Source organism: Phyllostomus hastatus, unplaced genomic scaffold (assembly GCF_019186645.2).
Source record: "Phyllostomus hastatus isolate PE091 unplaced genomic scaffold, TTU_PhHast_1.1 phas_scaffold_501, whole genome shotgun sequence".
In the NCBI taxonomy this organism is placed as follows: Eukaryota; Metazoa; Chordata; class Mammalia; order Chiroptera; family Phyllostomidae; genus Phyllostomus; species Phyllostomus hastatus.
In genome coordinates, this window is record NW_025334033.1 from 32879179 (window position 1) to 32897728 (window position 18550).

The window sequence follows — 18550 nt, forward strand, 5'->3', positions numbered from 1 at the left end:
AGGAGGGTGGCTGGTGAAGACGAATGGTAGGGTAGGATGCATGAGTTTCAACAACCAGAGAGCAAAGTTCTAGATTAAAGTAGAAGCAATACCAAAACCAAGAATAACAAAATGACAAAAGATTATGTAATATGAGTCTTTCTTTTGAAAATCTCATACCAATGACAGCTCTCAACACAAGACCCCTGAGATGATAGAAAGTATTAGCACTTTAACATAGGAAACGCTGGACAATAAAAATGAGTATCAAAGTTTCCAACCCAATTAGAACTATGATAGTATCAAGGCATATGCAAGCCTTCACAATTTATAAAGAAATGAAAATGCACAAAATTTAGTCACAATTATGTCTTACCAATAAGGGGTGCCAATGAAAGATTTTCTCTTTGCAATGGTAGCTGTTATTTTTGCAGCTACACCAAAGTCAGCTGGTGGGGAAAAAATAGAACAGAAAATTTTAGTTCTTTTCAGTTAAAGCACTTACATTTCTAAGTATCACCCTTACGTATGGCATTACTAATAATTCAGATTGTAATACTAGGAAAGTGTATAAAAATTGAATACCTAAATCTCTACTTGCTTGGTTTATAACACACTTAATAAAAGAAAATAATACTAGCACTTTACTAGAGTAAATATGTACTTTATTAAGAACAAAGTTAATAAAAATATTTTTATTATAAGCACATTAAAGTTAATTTGGAAAAAAAAAACCCAAAACAAAACAAAAAAACAAAACCTACCCACCTGAATTCCTTTTATTCTAATGGAACCAGATTAGTATATACTTTGGTGCTATTATTAAAAAGTTGTTTGTGTTTTTTTTTTAGTGCATCCTGGTGGGAAGGAGGGAGGTGGGCTTCGGCCCAGCAAAAAGTTCTTTTTTCTATGTATAAACTTTTTATTGTTGTTGCTACACTTAGTTGCAAAAAACTAAATACATGTATAGTTCATTTTGTCACTTAATAGACCAGGGGATTTTACTCTTACTCTTCTTAACTATTAATTTTGATGACTGAATAATGTTCCTTAAGTGGATTTATCACAACTTAATAGTTTTTCTAAAGCTGGAACTATATTCTAATTTTTCTATTATATATAAATGTTATGATTCATACATCTATAAATAAGGATTTTATAATCTTTAGGATTGATCTCCTTAAACTGTGTCTCTAAAAGTAAAATTACTGGGTCAAAAAGTGAACATTACTGTGGCTCTTGATATGACTCTTAAACTTGTATAATGTTAAATTTACATTTTATTAAAATTTGGAAAAAATGTTAGAAACTTGAAATAACATACCTAATTTCACATCACCATGATCTGTCAATAAAATATTTGCACCCTAAGACAAAAATACAAACACTAATTAGCATCATAAAATTCCTTCCAATACTATCAATTTAAACATACTAAATAAACTTACTTTGATATCTCTATGCATTTTGCCTTTAGTATGCAAATAGGCAAGACCCTACAGTTAAAAAGAAACAAAAAGGTAGCATTAGCAAAACTGGAAACTTGACACCTAAATTTTCTACTAGAATTCTTACTGAATAAGAAAAATGCAAATGTCTGTTTCTTAGAGGGAAACCCTAGCTGAGTTTCTTTTTACTAGTCAATGTTTACAATACTGTAAGATTTCAAATTCATTTTCTGATAAAAATCAGAAATATTTTACTATAATGCCATTGCCACAACGAAGAAAATGAACATATCCATTGCTCTCAAAAGTTCTCCCCACATATAAACACTAATCTTCCTTGTCATTAAAATATCTTTTATTATACAAAATTCACATATAAAGGCTGAATAACAACACAATGAATACCTACATACCCAACACCTACACTTAACAATTGTGAAACCATGGCCAATCATGTTTCATCTTTACTCACTACACATTTCCCCTCCACCACCATATTATTTTTAAGCCCCATATTTAATATAATTTCATTCGCTAAGGCAGTGACTTTCTAAAAAACACATAACCACAATAATATTATTATGCCTCATGATAAACAATTCTTTAATATGATCAAATATCCAGTGTTCACGATTGTTTAAAATGGGATCCGAAGTTTGTATGCTGCGATATGTGGACATGACTCCTACTCCTTTTAATCTATAGGATCCTCTGCCATTTTATTACTTTTTCCTTGTAAGTTTTTGTTAAAGAAAGTGCTGTTATCCTGTGCAGTCTCCCAGTATTTGAATTTTGCCAGTTACATCCCACTGATGATGTTTTACATGTTCCTTGACCTTCTGTATTACCAGTAAATGAGCACTTATATCTAAGTTCTTGATGAAATTCAAGATTACATTATTTTGGCAAAGTTACTTCATGGGTGGTGCTGTATAAGAGTCCAGTTGGGAGAGACTAAAAACATTTTGAACTACAGAACTAAAAAGGAACAAGGAGAGCACTAAAGAATTACACTAGCAGCAATAAAGAAAGCTGCTACCAAAACTCTGGGACATAGGGGAGCAAGGGAGAGAAGACGCTGGAATTATTAATACTTAGAAGCCTGGAAAGAGAGTCCTATGGAACTAAAATTCAGACTGCTGATGTCCATTAGAAATTACACACCTGGCTGTCTCTTAGTGATATTAACAGCCACTGATGCTGATCTACGTTCTATAACTATAGATTATTCTGACTTTTCTAGAATTTTATATAAAAGAAATCATACAGTGCATTGTTTTTGTCTGGATATTTCACAATAATTAACGTGACAGTCCTTGTCAATGTATCAATATAGTTCATGCTTTGTTATTACTGAGTAGTAGTCTGTCATACAGATATACCAAAATTTGTTTATCCATTCACCTGTTGACAGACATTTGGGTTGTTTCCAGTTTTTGGCTATTACAAATAAAGGTGCTACGAAGTTCAAGTACAATCATATGATTTTTCCCACTTGGGTAAATACATAGCAATATAACAACTGGATCATATGGTGGTGCAAGTTAAACTTCTGGTGACTGTCAAACTGGTTTCCAAAGCTGCTGTACTGTTTTACATTGAAACCAGGAGTGTTACGAGAATTCCTGTTAATCCACATCCTCACCAACCTTCCTAATGTCAGTCTTTTAAATCATAACCATTCTAATTGGTGTGTAGTGGTATCACACTGTGGTTTTAATTACACACTTTTCTAATAACTAATGATGATGAGCATCTTTTCCATCTATCTGTCTTCTTTGATGAGGTGTCTCGTTAAATCTTGTCTCATTTGCTTAATGGGTTGCTGTTGTCTTATTATCAAGTTTGACAGTTCTGTATATACTCTAGATACAAGTCCTTGATCAGATATACTATTTGCAAATTTCTTCTTTTAGTCTGCAGTTTGTCCTTTTAGTCTCTTAACAGTGCTTCTTGAAGAGTAGAGTTTTTAGGTTTGACAAAGTCTAATTTACCAAGTTTTTCTTTTATGTGTCATGCTTCTCATGTTATGTCTGAAAAGGCTTTGCTTAACTCAAGACTACATATTTTTGCCTATGTTCTCTTCCAGAATTTCTAGTTTTAGGTTTTACATTTAGGTTTATGAGATTTTTATATATGGTGTGAAGTATGGCAGGAAATTCATTTGCTTGCATATGGACATCCAATTATTCCAGTACCATGTATTGAAAAGCCTATTCTTTCCCCACTGAATTATCTTTCACACCTCAGTCAAAATCACTTGTCTGTATATGGACTTATTTCTGGTCTTTCTATTCTATTCCACTGAACTACTTATCTACCCTTTATGCCAATGCCACTATGATTTGATTAGTGGTTTTATAAGTTTTCAAATTGCTACTGTAGACTCCAAATTTTATTCTTTTTGTTTGACTATTCCAGGTCCTTTCTATTTTCACAGGGATTTTAGAATCAGCTTTGTGAATTTCTATAGAACAAAAGCTTCCTTGATTGAAACTGCATTGAATCTATAGGTCAGTTTTAGAAGATCTACCACCCTACTATATTGAATTTTCTAGTCTATGAATACAGCATAGTCCCCCGCCCTTTTTATAGGTCTTCTTTAATTTTTCTCAGCAGTTTTATAGTTTTCAGTACACAGGTGTTTATGCATCTTTTGTGATACATGAATATCCCTGAGAATGTCATATTTTTATTACTGTCAGAGGTATTTTTTAAATTTTAATTTCTGAATGTCTGATGCTAGTGTATAGATATCCAATTGATTTTGTATATTGATCTTGAATCCTGCAACCTTTCTAGCTATACTTACTAGCTCTAGTAGCCACTTTGTAAATTCTTTTCCATTTTCTAGATAGTTAATTGTATAGATTGTGAATAAGGACTATTCATTTCTTACTTTCTAATATGTATGCATTTTATTTTATCTTTTTTTTCTTTTTGCAATAGCCAAAGTCTCTAGCACAATGTTGAAAAGAAGTGGTGAGAGCAGATACCCTGCCTTGTTTGACGGACCTTGGTGGGAAAGCATCTAGTCTTTACTATTGATTACTCAGCTGTAGGTTTTTCATAGGTGCTCTTTGTGAGGCTAAACAAGTTCTGTTCTATTCCCAGTATGCTAAGAATTATTATCACAAATGAATGTTGGATTTTGTTAAATGCTTTTTCTCTCTAGATGATCATGTGTTTTTTCTTTTTGTTTGCTAATGTGGACAATTACTTGAAATGATCTTTCAATGTTAAAACAATACTGCATTCTAGGGGAACACCCTCCCCACCTTGTTCATGAAGTATTATTTTTTAAATATAATGTTGGATTACCTTTGTTAACCATTTAATTTCCTTTTTATGTTTATGAAGGATATTGATCTGTAATTTTTTTCTCTTGTAATGTCTGATTTTGGCTTCAGATCAGTGCTGGCCCCTAAAATGATCTGGGAGGTATTCTCTAGTCTTCAGTTTTCTAGAAGAGTTTACGTAGAACTGGCATTATTTCTTTCTTAAATGCTTGATAGAACTTATCTATGACATTATCTAGTTTGCAGATTTATCTATGGGAATATATATAGACTATTAAGATGATTTCTAATTGAGTGAGCTTTGGCAGTTTATGTCTCTCAAGGAAATTGTCTATTTTACCTAAGTTGTGGGCTTTTTAAAAAAAAAGGCTTTATTTATTTTTTAGAGAAGGGGGAGGGAGAGAGAAAGAGAAGAAGAGAAACATCTATCTGCTGCCTCTAATATATGTCCTGACTAGGGGACGAAATGGTAACCCAGGCATGTGCCCTAACTGGGAATAGAACCGGCAACCTTTGGCTTTGCAAAACCATGCCCAACTAATTCAGCCATACCCGTCAGGGAGGGCTAAGTTGTAGGCTTTATTGGCATAAGCTGTTCTTAAAATTCCTTAGGTACTAATTATCCTGGTCATCCTCTTAATATTTGTAGATTATATCACAATATTGTAGTAATTTATGTCTTCTTTTATTTTTCTTGATCAATCTGGCTAGAGGCTTATTAATTTTATTGATCTCAAAAATCATATTTTTGTTTCATCAATTTTCTCATGTTTTTCTGCTTTCTATTTAACTGATTTCCACTCGTTATTTTCTTTCTCTGATACTTTGTATTTAACTTGCTCATCTTTATATAGTTTCTTAAGGTAGAAATTGAGGATACTGATATCAGACCTTTCTTTCTACAAGAGGTTAAATCCCTCTTTAGTGTTATAATCTTCCTTCTAAGTATTGCCTTAGCAGCATCCCAAATTTTGATGTGTTGTGTTTTCATTTCATTTGGTTCAAAATACTTTTTAGTTTCTCTTTTGATTTGACCCATAGGTTACTTTTCAGTGCTTTAGTTTCCACATTTTTTAAGGTTTTCCAGAAATACTTGTTAATTTCTAATTTAATTGCATGTGATCAGAGAATATTATTTTGTATTACTTAAATCCTTTTAAATGTATTGAAACATATTTTATGGCCCCAAATATGGTCTATGTTGGTAAATGCTCAGTGGGCACTTGAAAAGCACATGTATCCCACTGCTGTTGGACTAAAATTTCAGTAATTGGTTGATTGTGTTGTTTAAGTCTTCTATATTCTTACTGAATTTCTGCCTATTTGTTCTGCAAAAGTATTGGGAGAGCGGTATTGAACTGTACATTAATCTATTTCTCCTTGCAGCTCTACTGGTTTTTGCTCACTTATTTTGAAGCTGTGTTTTATTAGGAACATAAACATTTAAGATTGTTATGTCTTTTGATGAAATGACCTTCTTTAGTAATAGTCTTTGCTCTGAAGTCTACTTTGTCTAATATCAGTATGGTCACTCTGGCTTTGTTTTGAATAGTTAGTATGGTATATCTATTTCTTTTCTTTTACTTTCAACCTATTTGTCTTTATAAAAGTATTTTCTCATAGGCAGCAACTAGTTGGGTTTTGCTTTTTTCCATTCTGACAATCTCTGTCCCTTTTTCTTTTCAAAAAACTTACTTAACAAACTTTTGTATATATTTAAGGTGTACAACATGAGTTGATATACATATGCAATGAAATGATTACTTCAAGTAGTTACATCTCCTCACACACTTGCTATGTTTTTTTGTAATGACAGCACTATTCTCTTAGCATATTTTTACTATTTAATACAGTATTATTAACTACTGTCATCATGCTATGCATTAGTAATCAGTCAATCTATATGACTTCAACTTCATACTCTCTGACAACGTCTCTCTATTTCTCTCCCCTGTCTTCACCCAGTCCCTGGTAATACCATTCTTATTTCTGCATCTGTGAGTTCAACTAGATTCTACAAAAAATGTAGTACTTGTCTTTCTGTGCCTGGCTTATTTCACTTAGCAGAATGTCCTCCAGATTTAACTGTGTTGGCACAAATGACAGGATTCCCTTTTTTATTGCTGAATAACATATTCCATTACATATGTGCATGCACATGTGTGTGTATCACACCTTCTTTACCATTTGTCTGTTGGCAGACACCAGATGTGGAAGTTTGTGAACATAACAGAATTTTAAAACTGGAACTAATCGTGGAGGTCACCCTTTCCAAACAGTCATTTTATCCTTGGGGAAATAAAAATGTAGAAGACATTATGGTCATATACCAGGGCCAGAATACAAGCCCAGGTTTTTGTTTCCATTCTGTCCTCTGTCCATTACCTATACAAGCAATGAACTTTGGAAATTAAAATGTAAAAAAATTAAATCTGTCAATAATTCTCTGCTATGAGTGTATGATTAGCTTTATATTCCATGTGGATACAAAGAAATTTCTATGTTATGTGAATATTAAGAAATTATATATATAAATAAATTATATGTACTCAGGTGTGTATATATATATGTGTGTGACTATATATGAGATATATATATATATATGAGAGAAACTTTTATATATCTAATAATAAGAATGACATGGTATATCTTCTAAAGCATGCAGAAACCAACTCTTTTCAAAATGACTAAAGCTTTCTCTGAAATCAGGTCAATCTCTCAGTTTCTAAAATGTGAGAGAATATATAGAACATCAAGTTTACTTCTGAACAAACTGCATCATCTAGGAAATGCAGGGAGAGAAACATCAATTAACAATTATCTGTTGCAAATTACCAAAATAAAAAAAACACAAGCACTACAACTTAATCCCTCTTCCTAATTTAAATGCCTTAGAATATATGAACAAAATAATTTTTTAATTATTCATTTTCCTCAATGAAAAGTCTTTCAGGACACTGAAAAAAATAAGCAAATTGGGAGAAATGCTGCATACTCTTTATTCCTATAAAGATTCACAACCTACTTCAACACACTAAAACGCTCTCAAACTCTCACAGATCTGAAATAAAGGAATACAAAAATCCTTGCTTAATACAATGTTTACCAAGCTCATAAAAAAGATTCTGCTTCCAGTGACTCTTATTAATATCACATAGAACTATGATTTTGAGATACCTTTCTGGGTTATCATTATACTAATTTATTTTCTTTTGGGGAGAAATGGAAAAAGACTACTGTGTACACCAGTATTGGCTTAAATGAATTCCTGTGAATCATTCATGAAAGAAGTAACTAGGCTTACAGAATTACAATATGAGAAGTTAACAGAAAAATTTGGTTTACTCTTTTGGGTGAATCCCCATTTTATAGTTATTAATTGTGAAATCAGAACTGCATTTTTAGCTACATAAGCAAATGTAGTACCTGCAAAGTTTCTCTGCATACATAGGCTATTTGCAATTCTGATAATGGTCCAGTAACTAGAAAGAAAAAAAAGAAAGACCACATTGTAATACATTTGAATATGACAGATTAAAAACAGTCTACTTTTAAAATGACAAACTATTATAAAACAACTTCTGTATATGTCATTGGGTGACTTCTCATCATGAACATAAATTATCACTGTGATCAGAAAATAACAAGAAAAGATGAGAATTAGAAATGTACTTTAAAAATGAAAAATTTACTCCATAACAACTTTGGTCAGTGAAAATATTAAGCACCCCTAATGTGCAAAGCACATTACTAAGCATCACAGGCTGTTCTACAGAAAGCAATGAACATGATCTAAATCTTGAACAACTTTTCAGAAATAAAGCAAGAGCCCTGGCTGGGTGGCTCAGTTGGTTGGAGCATTATCCCATACACCAAAAGACTGCATTTGATCCCTGGTAAGGACTCATATAACTAAGTTGCAGGTTTGACCCCCAGTCAGGGCATGTATGGGAGGCAATCAATTGATGTTTCTCTTTTTCTCTTTCCTCTCTCTCTAAAACCAATAAAACATATCCCCAGGAGAGGATTAAAAAAAAAAAAAACAAAGCAAAGAAATGAGAAAAACATATAATTAAATACAGCTATATAGACAAGTCGAGGACTATAAAGACACTGGTTATTGAAATGTGCTGAAAGAAATCATATACTTTTTAAAAGGTGAAGATACAGTATATTTCTTTACTATAGCTACCAAAACAGAGAGGCTTGATCCAGTACCTTATCTAAGAATTTAAAAAGCAAGTAGATCACTTTTGGCAACCAGATCATTCCCTATGATGAAACACAAAATCTTTTTGCAAGTACCCAACCAGAGGCTTTGGAAATATGTCTAATACCCTGAGAGAATATTTGAAATCTGGGGTGGTGTTTGCTGACAGTGAAACTAAATGAGGTCCTTACATGCAATCCTTACTTAAGAAAAATATTTTACTGCATATTTTAATCACTGGCTTTCTACACCTACTCAGGAACATAAACTTTTGATTCGTAGTAAGTTGATGGAATAGTAGTAAAAGAAGAAAAGTCACTTTGCTAACAGTTTATTATAAGTATAGATGTTCTTGATTACTATGCTAAATAATATATACAAGTATTTATAAGAATACTTCTGTAAATAATATATATTTCTTAGATTCAATTTAATTAAACAAATATCAAGTTTTACTAAAGGAACTTAGAAATTTCATGAAGAAATAAAATTAATGTCTCAAAATATTCTATAAGTTTGACACAAGAAGTAGTAAAAAATGTCAACTATATAGTTTTATTTATCCATATTCTTCAGTTCTCATTCTGTAAAAGTATAAATGAATAAAAATTATAATTACTGATAAAAACTATATAAAAGATCATAAGTCTTCATAAAATCATGGAAAAGACTTAAATCTCAGTGGCATAGAGCTATTTCCTACCAATAATTCTTTAAAATCAACACTATGGTGAAATGAAAGAGAACAGTCATTCTAGTATGATATAATACCTAGCAAAACAAAAGACTATTAAATAAGGAAATACAACTTATTTTTCTTTTTTAAAACAAAAGATCAGTTCTTTCTTTAAACATCCTTTTGCATATTTATAATATGTATGTGGTATTAAATATTATTTTAAATAAAGGGGCAGTGACCTGAGAGAATTTAGACATCACAACCTTTTTATCATGGGTTATTTGTTGGAACAAAATTAGATAACTACATATTTACTAATGTATAATTAAATAATATACCAATACATTTTTGTTGTAATTCAACCTTTTACTTATGAATGTTTTCCTCCCTAGAGGTAATGACTTATTGATTTGATATGTATCCTTTTATTTTCATGTGAATTTATATTCATATGTATACTTTTAAAAAGTTTAAGTATGATTGATTATGTTACACAAATTTTTCCATGACTCATTTTTCCCATTAAAAAAGGTTCTTGGGGAGATATGCCCAGGTCAATATAAATGGAACTTACTTCATAAGGCTCTTAATATAGAGATTTCAGCAGAGAAATGTTTAAAAATACTTTGTATATATTTAAAAATACATAATAAATTATACAATGCACAGATGCAATAGGAGTTTTACTATTCTATATCCAGTGAAATAAAGAAAAGTTATTTCATAAGGATTATGCATAGTCTCATAAACTCTAGAATTCAAGAAATTGCCAACAATAAAACAAATTGGAAGCTAAGCTGTAGAACCAAAATGAAAATTATTTCTAAATACTATTTAAGGCAAAATAAAATTTAACTAAAAAAACTGCCTAAGTTAACAATGTGAAATAAAATACTCCATATTTTTTAAAATTATGCATTTTAATATAAAAATATTATAACAACTAAATTGCTTTCCTAGATAGCAGGTTAAATTATTATAAAGACAGATATATAATTTCCTTTTTGAGTTACCCTTGCATTTCAATTCTTATTTATTTACATGGAAGTTTAGGCAGTATCATCTGTAGATGAAATATTTTTCTAAAGAAGTACATCTAAAAAGTAAAAAAATGGACTGTTCAAGTACTCTTGAATTTCTCAGTTCAGGCTCCAGCAAATTTAACTGAATAACCAACAAAAAATTAAATTTAGATGTCTTTTATGCAATACTCCAGGAACAGAACAGAAGAAGGCAAAACAGTCAATCTACTTATTAATATTCTCGGTTAACTAGACATGTCAAACAACAACCATTAAATCCAAAGTGAATCTTAAAATATAAAGGCAAATTAATAGTACCATGGTAAATATCTTGAAGTGATCCGCCACCACAGTATTCCATACAAATCCACAGTTTTTCCCGACTAATACGAAAGAGAAAGAAAAGTACATTAGCTAGTAATTCTTGACCACTGACATGCTCTGAAGGCTTTCACTCTTCAGCATACCAAGATTTACGATGGACTGCAGAGTACAGCAGGAAATTACCCAGGCAGTGTCTCTCTCTTTTTTCCAATTTACTGGGGTATGGCAGTCTCTCCTCAAGCTACAGAAACACATAGTGACTTTCAGCTTTTTTCCCATCTTACATTGTTTAGAAGTAGTAAAAAGTATTCATTGTTTAGAATATGACCACTTTTATAAGCTGAAACACCTACTTGTAACATTCATAATAGTTCATTAAGGTTGCCAGATAAGGTATAACTGCATAAATGGAGGTGTCACTATTAATATAATGGGAAACAATAAGAAAACCTAAGAAATTTTAGAACTGTAGGCCTATAATTTTAAAAATGTATACATATAACACTAACAAGAAAGGGAGAATGATAGCAGACATAATATACAAAGAGAACACAGAAGCTTTTTTATGTTTTACCTGAGATAGCTTCCAAAGTAGGCAACAATGTTGCAATGTTTACATTCTTTAACCATAAATATTTCTTGTTGAATCAAAGAAAAATCATCTCCTGAAAAACAAAATGATAATAACCTGGTCACTATGTTAATTTTGAATCTTTAAAAAAAATTTTTACGGTGTTTTTCCATTACCATTTAACACCCTTATACTCCCCTCCCCACTAAAACCCCGTCATCACCACACTGTTGTCCATGTCTATGAATCCTTTTTGCTTTGTGCTTGATTCCTCCACCCCCACACCCCCTCCCAACAGCTGTCATCCTGCTCTCTCTGAGTCTGTCTCTATTTCACTTGTTAGTTTAATTTGTTCATTAGATTCCACATATAAGTGAAATCATATGGTATTTGTCTTTCTCTGACTGGCTTATTTCACTTAGCATAATGTTCTCCAGGTCCATCCATGCTGTGGCAAAGGGTAAAATTTTATTTTTACAGCCAAGTAGTATTCCACTGTGTAAATGTCCTGTAGTTGTTTCATCCACTCATCTATTAATGGACACTTGGGCTGCTTCCATGTCTTGATGATTGTAAATAATGCTGCAATGAACATAGGGGTGCTTCTGTTCTTTTGAATTAATGTTTTTGGTTATTTGGATATATTCCCAGAAATGGGATCACTGGATCAAAAGATCAATTTTTATTTTATTTATTTTATTTTTAAAGATTTTTTAAAAGATTTTTTAAATTTATCTTTTTAGAGAGGGAAAGGAGGGAGAAAGAGAGAGAGAAAGAAACATCAATGTGCAGTTGCTGGGGGCTGTGGCCTGCAACGCAGGCATGTGCCCTGACTGGGAATCGAACCTGCAAAGCTTTGGTTCGCAGCCCATGCTCAATCCACTGAGCTACGCCAGCCAGGGCTAAAAGATCAATTTTTAATTCTTTGCAGTATCTCCACACTGCTTTCCACAGTGGCTACACCAATCTGCATACCCACCAACAGTACAGTAGAGTTCCTCTTTCTCCACATTCTCATCAGCACTTGCTGTTTATTGATTTATTAGTGGATTTATTGATAGCCATTCAGACAGGTGTGAGGTGATATCTCATTGTGATTTTAATTTGCATTTATCTGATGACCAGTGACACTGAGCATCTTTTCACATGTCTATTGGCATCTGTATATCCTCTTTGGAAAAAAGTCTATTCAGGTCCTTTACCCTTTTAACTGGACTATTTGCAAAAACTACTTCTTTAAAACATGTTTTAAAAATAAAAATCCGGGAACCCAAAGTTTTTGACAGCATTTATAATACAAGAAGTACACTTTTAAAAAATTACCCGAGGACATATTTATTGATTTTTTATTTTTTTTAAAGACTTTACTTATTTTTAGAGATGGGGAAGGGAGGAAGAGAGGAAGAGAGACACTAATGTGTGGCTGCTCCTGGAGCGCCCCCCACTGGGGACCTGGCCTGAAACCCATGCAAGTACCATGACTGGGAATAGAACCAGTGACCCTTTGGTTCGCAGCCCAGTGCTCAATTCATTGAGCCACACCAGCCAGGGCTGTTTATAGATTTTTAGAGAGACAGGAAGGGGAGGGATAGAGACAGATTGGCTGCCTCTTGCATATTCCCTGACTGGGGATCAAACCTGCAACCTAGGAGTACGTACCCTGCCTGGGAATTGAACCCACAACCTTTTTGGTGTATGGGACAATGCTCCAACCAACTGAGTCACTGACTAGGGATAGATCTTTTTTTAGGGTGGGGTGGATGTAGAGCTAGATCTATTAAATGCATACTTGCCGTATCAAGCAATGGCAAAAGCCTTTTGCATTAACTAGTAAGCACTAAATACATTTCTGAATTTTATGAAACAAAATCAACAGTCAAGATAGATACCAAAGAGAAAACTAGTTTTACTGTACAGCTAATAAGTTAATATTTTCAGAAAACCAATTAGTCCAATGCTAACTATTCTGTCAGATAGTTTTCAAATGTCCATGAAAATATGGTGATACTATAGTAGATGGAAGCAATCTTGTCTATTTGTTTTGGCTGGTAATAACAAAATATGAATGTTTTCAATTGAGCAAAATGAATGCAGCATGCAAATACATAGGACAATCAATTCTAACAGGATATTTTCTTTGGGATGCCTATATCAATTCTGAAAATTGACCTAAAGAGGAAAACCCTACCAGTTTCAAATTCACTAATTTAGAACCTGGATTTGAAAGTCATCTTTTTATTACATAGTAACAAAATATTTACCATTTCAATTTTATCTTGTGTTCAAAAGCAGACTGGGATCTAACTGAAACAGAGTACCCTAACATTACAAGTGATTTTTACTTACTAAATAGCAGAAAATATCTATTTAACCTTATTAGTTTTCTGTATCTATTATTTAAAACCAATAAAAGAACATATTTGGTGGGCATTTATTACCTCAATTTAACATTTTCCACCAATTCAGGTTTGAACTTTACAAAGAGGGAAGATAGAATACCAATGTTTTACTTTAAAAATTATTTAAAAAATTCAAAATTATTAAATTTAAAAATACAAGCAAATAGTGAAAAGAACACCTAACCAGAATAGTTGACATCTGTCCTATCTGGCCAAAGCTCCTACTTTGGAATTTCGTTTTAGAGCATTAACAAGGCAAACTAATGGCTGTTTAAATCTTTATGGACTCTTGACTTTTTAAAAACTTGCTCTTTGTTCCATGCTTATACTTCTAGGAAACAAGAAAAACACTGAGAAAAGTTCTAAACATCTATCTACTGAAAGATATTTAAAGATTCTTATTTTGAAAACTGTCTACACTAATGAAATACATTTAACTTATTTTATTTAAACATTCTGAACTCCTTCCAGAGTGTTTCAAGTTCCCATTTTATTTTTTGCTTATTGAATTATTTATTATTAATTGGAAGAAAGCCAAGAAAGTGTCTATAGCCTATTATTAACTGTAATAATGTAATCAATTTAGCATTTTAAAAAACAAGCAAAGAAACAAAAGTATACCCATTAATCACTTTGGGTGATAATTTTATTAAATTTTACTCACAGTTTTCAACAAACTATAATTTGTATAACTTTAAAATATATCATATAGTTTCACCATTAAGGAAGGATAAAGAGAAAAGAGAAGAGAGAGGAAGGGAAAGCAGGGTTTTTGACGATTAACTTTCCTAAGAATCTTACTCCTGTTCTGGCTGTCTGCTGCCACTAGCTACAGACTTGTTTGAGCAAAATGAACATCTGCAAAACGAGTTAGAGAGCAAGTTGAAATTCAGACAGACAGGGAAACATGGTGACAAACATCATCATAATACCTGCCTGCTTTTCTAGGGCAATTCTGATGCCTAACCAAAGCAATGGAAAATACAACTAAAAATCAAAACAGTACCACTGAAATTATTTTCAATACTAATCACTAGTATGTCAAACTTTGTTTGAAAGAGGGTGCCTATATTTACTTAATAAGCACCTACTATTAAAATGATACAGAAATGGTTACATCATTCTTAGAAATAATCATTTGAGTGTGAAAAGAATAACAAAAATATAGGGACATAGAAGGAAATGCTGACTTATTTTTTCAATCATGTTTACGGCTAGTTAAAAAACCAATTATCTGTGCTAATCTATTTTTATTGTTAACTCTGATGTTCACTTCAGAATTTTTATGAGTATCCAGAAACACCTCAAAGGCAATTTTTCAGTAAAATTTTGAATATAATATTTTTTTTTAAATTTTATTTATTTATGTTTGGAGAGGGAAGGGAGAGAGATAGAGAGAGAGAGAGAAACATCACTGTGCGGTTGCTGGGGGTTATGGCCTGCAACCCAGGAATGTACCCTGGCTGGGAATCGAACCTGCGACACTGGTTCACAAGCCCGCGCTCAATCCACTCAGCTACGCCAGCCAGGGCTTGAATATAATATTATAAATTTAAATTGCCAGCAGTAAACAGTAAATCTGTAATAAAACACAGGACTCTAAAATTACTACAAATTTCAATAATCTATTTTTTAACTGGGTTGAAAAGTATTATTAAGTTTACAGCTGTGATTTCATTTACTTAAAAAAAAAGTCTTGTTGATATTTTATCAGACATAAGGCTTTTTCTAACTCATCTTGGCAAATAATTATCTTTCCATGTCTAAAAACAATTCTAAACCAGCTCATCTGTTAAATCAATACAAGGACGCACTTCTGTATTATACTGACTTTAGTGCAATTTTTTTCAAAACCTGAGTACAGTTAAGAATTTATTTCTGAAATACGGCTATCTCCAGAATTATTTGAAGTATCTGAACTGACTGCTGGGAAAATTAGCATACCATCAGATTTTGACCTAAACATTTCTTAAGTGTGTTCTAAAAATGTGGAAAACACCATCTACTTTGGTTTTACTGAAAATGCTAAGACACTATGGTATAAAAATCTATGGTCATATAGAAAACATATTTTTAAAAGAAAGAAAAGAAACTCCACAAATAAAATATAATGAAACACCCCAAATGATAAAATCACCACAAACAGATCAATTCCTCCAATTCTAAAGCACAGATGATAAAAATAAATGAAACTGTTTTCTTCTAAAAAGACAAGTATATATATTTAAAGTATAAGAAAAACTTATTTTATTTCTCAGGTGACTAATTTTATAGTTGTTATTACTAATTTTTAAAACTACAATTAGTATTGTCCTGACCCAGTGGCTCAGTTCATTGGAGCATCATCCCGTAACCCAAAGGTCATAGGCTTGATGCTGGTCAGGCAGGGCACATGCCCTAGGCTGTGGGTTCTGTCCCCAGTCCATGTGCGTATGAACCTGGGTCCAGACACACACAGGAAGCAACCAATCCATGTTTTTCTTCTAGCATTGATGTTTTTCTCTCTCCCATCCTCTCTCTTTCAAAGAAATGAAGAAAAAAAAATGCCCTCAGATGAGTATAAAAAAAGAAAATAAAATAATTTTTTTCAAAAAAAAGAGAAAGGCTGAAACTAGGTTATAAAATAAAACTCAAATATGGCCCTGGCGGGCGTAGCTCAGTGGATTGAGCGCGGGCTGCGAACCAAAATGTCGCAGGTTCGACTCCCAGCCAGGGTACATGCCTGGGTTGCAGGCCATGACCTCTAGCAACCGTACATTGATGTTTCTCTCTCTCTCTCTCTCCCTCCCTCCCTTCCCTCTCTAAAAGTGAATAAATAAAAAAATCTTAAAAAAAAACCACCTCATATATGATTTGTCATAAAAGAAACACCTAAAAAACAATGACCCAGAAAAGATTACAGTAAAATGATAGGTCCAAGTACAGCAGCTCTATTCATTTGTAATACTACAATTCTAAACAAAAAGGGGGTCTGGCAATATCATGTTTGACAAAGTTACATCCAAGGCAAAAAGGGTCAAAGGAAACTGAAAAATAATAATTCTATCAGAAAAACTATGAAAAATTATCAGAAAAAATATGAATTCTGTAAAATTGCTAGAAAGAAAATAAATCCAATAAAATCAATGACTTATAAAAATATATACAGTAAAACCTAGAAAATGTAAGAGGGAAAAATGCCATTCACAATAGCAGGCAATACCATAAATATGAAAATATATGTGGCAAAAGGTATAGTATTTTCCTGAAGACCTAAATAAGAAACAATCCTTACTACTATCAAAATACTGTCTTCTAAATTAAATCTCATACACTTTTTTCTTTGATAAAAATGATTTTAAACTTCTAGAAAATAACTACAAAAATAGAAATAACTAAAAAATAAAAGCAATAAAGATTATAAAATACAATGAAAAGTTAAGAGTAATAAAAAACAGGAGAGTACTCAGCTACAAATAGGAGTGGAAAAATATCATGGAAACAGAAAACAAAACCCATGCTTACATGGAAATTCAGTTTATGACAACTGAGGCATTTTGAACCCATGAAAAAAGACAGTTTGTAGTAAACAGCTTTGGGAAACTCTAGCCATTTGAAAAGAATAGACTGAGAGCTCTCATTCACCCCTTGGGAAAAAATTGTTGCTGATAGTATAAGCAGAGTTCAAAGACAGAAGACAAACAAGCAAACTTTTAAAACATATGAAAAGTAACTATTCTCAAAGTGCATATGGAATCTAAAACTCAATAATATAAAAAGACAACCTATACAAAGCATATGTATAGGCAATTACCAACATAAAAATGGCCAAACACTAAAATCGTATCATCAAATATTTACTGAACTTTTATGTTACTCTTCTGTGAGGAAAGAGTTTACACATTAGTCAATCTTTCTGTATGAACTGAACTCTGACATAAAGTCAGTAGGTTTTACAAAGCGAGGCAGTGAGAAATTCCAACCTCCCAAAGAGTCTTAACTTATGGTTCTAGTAATGAATCATTATATGTTAAATAGTAACATCTTTTTTTTTATGGCTTACTGAGAAGTCAGAATTGTAGGATTTAAAAAATATTCTAATCAATTCATTATATAAGCTGAACTCAAAGTAAGCTATACCCTCAAGTCAATTAAGTGAAACTGTGCTGTCACAAGCCCAGAGCACTCACTCACTGAAGGCCAAGAAGGGATGAACATTTTTATTTCCCATTAACCCTGTCCATTCACTTCCTGGACTATAACTGTACCTTAAACATAATTTGACTAAATATTCAAGTGACTCCTCTAGGACAGGCAAATGCTTACGTAGTTCTGTTATACTATCTTCTGTTTATGTTACTGACATTTTGGAGATCATTCTATGGGGGAAATGTAAATAAAAATTACAATGAGATGCCACCCCCTCCCATCCATTTAGCATAGATGCTATAACAAAACAAAACTTACTGGCAAGGATGTGGAGAAATTGGAACCCTTGAGCACTATTAGTAGGAATTGTAAAATTATTAGGTGAAACTTAATAAGAGGACTCAAAAAGAGTTATTATTACAATAATTTCTATTAGCCAGCAAAAAAAAAGGATACTAAGCCATACATGAAAGCTTATTATTAAAGTGTAT

The 18550-nt window shown here is 32.3% G+C and overlaps 1 protein-coding gene across 4 annotated transcripts in view; it reads right to left on the reverse strand.

Annotated features, from left to right (window-relative positions):
• Positions 1-18550, reverse strand: part of MAP4K5 (mitogen-activated protein kinase kinase kinase kinase 5) — a 105788-nt gene that overhangs the window by 53118 nt on the left and 34120 nt on the right. For all 4 annotated transcript variants that reach the window (XM_045823036.1, XM_045823037.1, XM_045823035.1 and 1 more), the window contains 6 exons: positions 11536-11626; positions 10956-11020; positions 8153-8208; positions 1428-1475; positions 1304-1346; positions 356-428 (listed from right to left, as the gene is read on the reverse strand). In XM_045823036.1, coding sequence (XP_045678992.1) covers positions 356-428; positions 1304-1346; positions 1428-1475; positions 8153-8208; positions 10956-11020; positions 11536-11626 — 376 coding nt within the window. The remainder of the gene's footprint in view (positions 1-355; positions 429-1303; positions 1347-1427; positions 1476-8152; positions 8209-10955; positions 11021-11535; positions 11627-18550) is intronic.